The sequence below is a fragment of the Branchiostoma floridae genome, chromosome 3, assembly GCF_000003815.2.
Source record: "Branchiostoma floridae strain S238N-H82 chromosome 3, Bfl_VNyyK, whole genome shotgun sequence".
In the NCBI taxonomy this organism is placed as follows: domain Eukaryota; kingdom Metazoa; phylum Chordata; class Leptocardii; order Amphioxiformes; family Branchiostomatidae; genus Branchiostoma; species Branchiostoma floridae.
The window spans coordinates 28,452,475-28,459,088 of record NC_049981.1 but is presented as its reverse complement, the minus strand read 5'-3'; the positions used below and the strand labels follow the sequence as shown (position 1 = coordinate 28,459,088).

At 42.0% G+C, this 6,614-nt stretch overlaps 1 protein-coding gene across 1 annotated transcript; it reads right to left on the bottom strand.

Annotated features, from left to right (window-relative positions):
* Window positions 1-438: 438 nt before the first annotated feature.
* Window positions 439-6,497, bottom strand: LOC118412522 (probable isoprenylcysteine alpha-carbonyl methylesterase ICMEL1). The gene is made up of 7 exons (XM_035815419.1): window positions 6,419-6,497; window positions 5,218-5,522; window positions 4,020-4,235; window positions 3,159-3,245; window positions 2,552-2,624; window positions 1,727-1,961; window positions 439-1,384 (listed from the first exon to the last, which is right to left on the bottom strand). The coding sequence occupies exons 2-7, from the start codon at window positions 5,488-5,490 to the stop codon at window positions 1,108-1,110; spliced, it is 1,161 nt and encodes a 386-aa protein (XP_035671312.1). The 5' UTR covers window positions 5,491-5,522; window positions 6,419-6,497; the 3' UTR covers window positions 439-1,107.
* Window positions 6,498-6,614: the final 117 nt, after the last annotated feature.

Below are 6,614 nucleotides of genomic sequence, written 5' to 3'. Positions count from 1 at the left end.
TGCTACACCAGAAAGTTGGTGAATGGTTTCATTAATGGTGAAAATCTGCTGAGTGGTAATTTTTATTTTTATTTTTTTCCCCAAAAAATAGGAGCGAGCGAATCCGTGAACCAAGAAACTAAATCGGTGTGGCCTAAAGATAGTAATATTGTTATACACATTAATCTGTCCAGCTATACAGCTTGTAGTCTTCAGTACAAATCTGGTGTGGTGGCAGGGATAAACAAGTCCACTAGCCCTATAGTCCCGGGCAAGTGAAAATGCCAATCGGGCAAGTGCATGTCCTTCCCGACTTGCCCGATCGGACAAGTTAGCTTTTCTCCATTGAGTGAGATTTTGATGTACTTGCTACTTTTCAAAGTCATGGCATCAAGCATTGATTAACACAGAAAATAGAGCCAATAATAAAAATTCCATGAATATACATAGAAAAATGTCATTTAGATTTCGGGCAAGTGAAAAGTTGGTTCAGGCAAGTAAATTTTTTAAGTACTTGCCCGATAGGACAAGTCAATTTTAGAAAACTTGTTCAACCCTGGGTGGTATGCCGAGTATGCAGAAACAAACAAAACATAATTTTGGTCAAGCACTAAGACCTTAGTAGCTTCAAGCACTCTTATAAACAATCATGTAGATGTTAACAACCTATTAACCCATTCTATATTCTGATTATTGGTAGTATCAAGTCAACACAAGTAAAAACAGTATGGAGTAAATGCAACAACTTAAAACACCCTTAAAACAGTATTGCCTCAAAAATGGCCATAGAATAAAATTGGAGACACTTAGAATTCACAATATTACCGTAACAATCAAACTGGAACTGTTAGATATGATAGTATTCAGTCTGTGATATTGAATTATTATCAAAAGTATTTGTAAATGAAAGAATGCACTGGTGGGTATAGAATTGACATTGAATAGAGAATAATTGAAGAAGAACAGCATTTAGAGACATTATTGAAAAGATAACAAAGTTAGGAGCACACACAAAAATTGCACAAAAGTCTTAATCTCTATACACAAACACACTACAATGCCTCATAACCCTTTCCTAATGACATAATCAATCATGACAGTAATAAAGAGGTAATAATGAAGAGTTACTTATTGCCCTGAGACAAAGGTAGGAAGGATAGCAGAGTCTTGGTCCCCTTGGTTCCTTTGGTCCTTAGCTGTCTCCATGATACACCCCATGATGAGGTCATAGGTGGGGCGGTCCGGCAGCATGACGTCCGTCACAGGCTCAGAATGTCCGACGTCGGCTAGGATTTTCACGACAGCCTTTCCGTTGACTTCAGCCAGGCGATCGCCCAGCTTGACGGTGGACTGGTAAGGGACGATGTGGTCTGCAGTACCATGGAACAGGTACATCGGGGGGAGTCTGGATGGGAAACATGAAGTATGAATTTGCAGTAAGCTGATTGCCAGTTCTCTGGCAAGGCTGAAAATTTGCAAAATTACAGATAAGACAGTGCAGTCATGCACATATTCATCTATGTCACTGTATCAATATTTGTATTCAGAGAAAGGATTAGGAATTTATTCATTCAACAAATCGACATTGCCAATATAATGGCAGTACAACATGCTGTAATGATTGTTACAATATGTGTTTGTGTGCATTTAGTGTCTACCTATCTTTCAGTCTAATATTTCAGCAACTATGCAATGTTTCTTTGAATATACAGGTTAATGTTTGAGTGATGACAAATGAAGATGTTACCTGGAGATCAAGTCTTTTTCTGCTAGGACCTGCACCAGAGCACTTGGTGACCACAGATGGAAGTTTTCAGGTCCCCCCATGACTCTGTGCATGGGTGACACGTCTGCCACACCCCTCATCTCCTCGTGCTTGTAGTGATCTGTGATGTCATACACACCCGAGAAGCCCAGGACCTTTCTGATCGCAGGGAGGAGGGTACTGGGTGTTGTGTCTTCATCCAACGGAGAATAGTCACCTAGCAGGAGAGATACATTGCTAACATTAAAAATTCTATAGTATCTGACATTCTGGGTCATCAAATGACCTATGGCAAATATGACCGTACCATAAACAATGATGCAACACAAGCCTCATGGCAGGGTTGGACAAGTCCACTAGCCCGATTGTCCTGGGCAAGTGTTGATCGGGCAAGTGCATGTCTATCCCTACTTGCCCGATCGGACAAGTAAGGTTGACATTTTGATACACTAGTTATTCTTCACTGTCATGGCATCAAGTTTTGGTCAACACTAAATCTAGAGCAATAATCAAAGAATGACATTGCTGGAAGTGAAATACATAGGAAAATGTCATTTTAGATTTCGGGCAAATGAAAAGTTGATTCGGGTAAGTAATTTTTATCTGTACTTGCCCGATAGGACAAGTGAATTTCAGAAATCTTGTCCAACCCTGTCATGGATTAATCTAAAAATGAAATGGCAGTATTCTCCTGATGATGGACTGCATCTGATGGATGGATGGTGTCAGACCGACTTCATCAAACAACCTGTGTCAGATGGACTGCATTATTGTCTTAAAACCTGAAGTTCTGAAGTTGAAGTTTACCTCGTGCCAGTGCCATTGGTGCCAGCACACTCAGGTGTGCTCCTGCTGAGTGTCCCATCAGGTGAATGTTCATCTGAAAAACAAGCGTGCATCATTTCTGTTAAAAACTCCATACAAGACAGTTGCTATCAAATGTCCTTTCAAATAGGTGACATTCTTTTTGGGTGATTCATATTTTTGTGAACACACCAGGGGTCTAGCCAGCGTCCGTTTTTCCGTCAATTGACGAAAATTTGCTGCGTCTGACGGAAAAATTTTAAAACCAATCCGTCAATCTTGACGGACAAAAATCCTTGGTGGAAGCTACAGGCGGCTTGGGGACGCCGTCCACAGCTGTAAAAGCCACACACTGTTTGTTTTGCTATTGTTATGATAGTTGACAATGTGTGTCGGCGCCCTTTCGCATACGATAATCTCATTAAAACCCGTTTTTCAAGGTCTCAGTTCAGTCCTTCTAATTAATTTTCGCGGTTTTTGCGACGATTGTAATTGGCTGACGGAAAAAAATTTCGAGCTGGCTAAAGCCCTGGAGCACACAATTACCAGATTGATATTGTCAAGATTGGTGGCCTAAAGGGATGGTAGGAAACAAGTTGGCATCACTAACTTTGTCTCCGGAGTACTTCTCAATGTTGCTGTAGGTCCAGGCTACACTGTCAATGATGGCTGTCTGCATGGCATGGACGTGTTGTTCCTAGAAATGATCCCCCAAAATTTAAAGATCAAACTGGGAAATATGACAACATTCTACACTCTTATGGTTGAATCTAAGAAATATGTTGCTAACTTCCTTTGAACTAAAAATCTAGAAAAAAGTGAAAACTGATTTCCAAACCATACAATATTCAATTATTCAGAATAAGTTTTCTGCATAGTCAGATAAATGCATATTCCTTAGTAACCATGGACAGGGACTACTGCAGTACTGCACTGTTCATGTGATGATATTCAGAACTATGGACAGGGACTACTGCACTGTTCATGTGATGGTGTTCAGAACCATGGACAGGGACTACTGCAGTGTTCATGTGATGGTGTTCAGAACCATGGACAGGGACTACTGCACTGTTCTTGTGATGGTGTTCAACACCATGGACAGGGACTACTGCACTGTTCATGTGATGGTGTTCAGCACCATGGACAGGAACAACTGCACTGTTCCCATGATGGTGTTATTTATATACAATAAGGTACCATGTACTGAAATACAATGTATGTATAAGCTCCATCTGTCTGCTGTGTTAAGAAGCAAGAGGTTGGACCTGTCATTGTAGCTGTAGTAAAATACCACTGTAATATTCTACTGTATTTCTATTTCTGCAATACATGTATCACCATGATCTGCATTTAGCTTGTAAGAGTATACATGTACAATAAACTAAGGTACATTCACATAGGAAAATTGCAGTTAACGTTACTGTAAACTTGATAAAATGTTGAGAAATGTCAAGATGTTTAGCTTACTCACTTCAGGCCACAATGGGTAATCTGGAACCACCACCACAGACTGTAACTTGTCTGCCAGCTGATTGGCTAGCATGCAGTAAAGTGTTCTGCTACCCGAGGTCCAGGCGCCACCGAACACGAAGATGTACACGGGCATCTTGGGAGGAGGGGTCCGTCCTGGAACAAGGTGGGGCACGTACACGTCTAGGAGACAGCCGTGCCGGCCAAATGGAATGTTCTGGGTTTAACAAAAGGAAAACAGTACAGTCAAATGCACTGATTAGAACAATTGGTCACTGACATATTCTGGGCGATTATCAAGTATCTTAACCCGGTCCAGTACAAAATCTTCATTGATTTATACATTGCAACATAAGGAAGCCCATACAATTGTCTGCTTGACAACCTCAAGCACTATAAACTGACCAGGGGCCAATATATAAAAGTATAGGAAGTATAAGGGTGCATACAGTTGGCTTATTACAAAAAATACCTTGAGGTGCCCATCTTGGACCAGTGGGACCCTTTGCAAAAGGAACACTTAAACCCGTGTAAGTGACAACCTCTACATTAGGACTACCTCTGGCCTATATAGTGGCCCAAACAGTCCACACTAGGGGTGGGTACCGGTACAGAAAATTCAGGTCCGGTTCAGGTCCAGAGGATCAGGTCCAGGTCCGGACCTGAACCTGGACCTGATTCAGTATGACTCATATCAATGGTCCATTTCACTAAAAAGAAATCTGTTTGGTGGAGTATTAGACTCATACTGGCGTTTTAAAATCCTACAATGCTAACTGCACCTGTACGATTGACTGTAAAACTTGGTAGAAATAGCTATAAACTCTACTCTACTTCACTCTTGTCATTTTCTTCCACCTGCAAGCGGCAAACGTGTGAATGCCTGATAAAATAATCTGTTAATTTTCTAATCGGTCCAACATCCGGTCCACCTAATTTATTCAGGTCCGGTTTTTCTGGACCGGTTCAGTAAGAAAAAACGGTTTTGTACCGGTACGCTGTACCGATACCCAGCCCTAGTCCACACAGAATATAGATTTTAATTTTAATGGTCCCTTGAGTGGTCTCTGACTACTCAGAGTAGATCTCCATGTAAATCTTCCCAGGATGGCTCATGCATTGCCTCTATGACAATTCTGCCACTAGAAAATCTGTTTGAAGATCAGGCTTCTTGATCAGTTTTGAGTGTAATATCGTACCTTAACAAGGCTTTCTGGTCTGGCTGTTCTGTATGCCCTGGTTACAGAGAAGTACAGAGGCAGGTGCTGTATAGTCCCCACTACAAACCACTGCATGGCTGCATAGTTCAGCTTGAAGACTTTCTGCGGATGTAGCCCAGCTAGCTTTCCGCCTTGGTAGTTGGTGGGCCAGCCGAACTTAGCGTACAGGAATATGGCGATCCCGTACGGGATGACGGTCGCTACCATGAGGGTGTTGAGGACTGTACGACCCCAGCCTGTAGTTAGGGCCATGCTTACTGTATTTGTTGCGCAGCAGCAGATACCTGTGAATGAAGGAGAAATTCTACTGTCATTATCAATTCGTTTTGGTCTCACTCTCACTCAGCCAGTCCCGTAGCCGGTGGCCCTAGGGGCAGTCAGACTGTTCACAAGGTCTTTCCAAATCTGGCGGTCTTTGGCCAGTCTAATCAGCTGGGCTGACGTCCTTTTTGTCCAGTCCTTAACATTGTTACTCCATGCTCGGCGAGAGCGACCCCTCGGCCGCACTCCCTCTGCTTTTCCTTGTAGGATTGTGTGTGCCAAGGTTCCTGGCCACCTAGATACATGTCCGAACCACTGTAGCTTCTTCCTTTTGACCATGGATGAGAAGCTGGGTAGTGGTCCTACCAGAGTGATTTGAGTTTTGGTCTAGTAGGTTAGATACCCTGATTCTGCACAATAATGTCCATGGTTTGAATCCCAGCATTGCCTTTCATTCCATGGCCATGTCCCAGCTGCAATGTCATTTTCACTATTAGATGTTTACTTGTAAGCTACCCAATAATATCTTCCTTGAAAGATTCTGTCAAAAACTCGTCCTTGGCTCTGTAGTTCATCAGATTAACTAGTAGTAAGCTGATAATATAGGGAGCCTAAACCACTTCTTCCTGAAGAGAGATATATTGTTCCCAGTTTTGACATTTAAGAAATGCATCACATTTGCCCTTGGAGTCATTTCCCAAATGTTAACGATATATGGAGTGACCTTTGATCTAAGGGCGAAAGATCGGCACCATTTTTACAGGTAACGTTAACGTTATAACTTATAGGTCGAACATAAGCCATGACCTACTTTTACCTGCATACGGCCAATACAATATTTCATCATGCAAAATGAGATTAAGTTACTTATTGTTATGAAAACTTCGTTTATATAGATTGCTGACAAAATCAGCCTTACCGGAAAGCTGTGTTCCTTGCAAATTTACGGCAGGAAACGTTAAAACCGGCCGGTTACTGGCAAGCCATTAGGCATTAATTAATGAAGCAGACGACGCACGGAACCGCATCGTAACGCAACAGCACTCTGAGCCACCGCACAGTTGGTGGAAAATGTCGTAGCAGTACATTAATTTAGCCATAAATTGACTTTTAAA

Coding starts and splice junctions, on each gene's coding strand:
- LOC118412522 (XM_035815419.1), bottom strand. CDS start 5,490: ATGGCCCTAACTACAGGCTGGGGTCGTACAGTCCTCAACACCCTCATG. Junction 1,962..2,551: donor ACCAATGGCACTGGCACGAG/GTAAACTTCAAC, acceptor CTCTCCTGCTAG/GTGACTATTCTCCGTTGGAT. Junction 1,385..1,726: donor GAAAAAGACTTGATCTCCAG/GTAACATCTTCA, acceptor TTTCCCATCCAG/ACTCCCCCCGATGTACCTGT.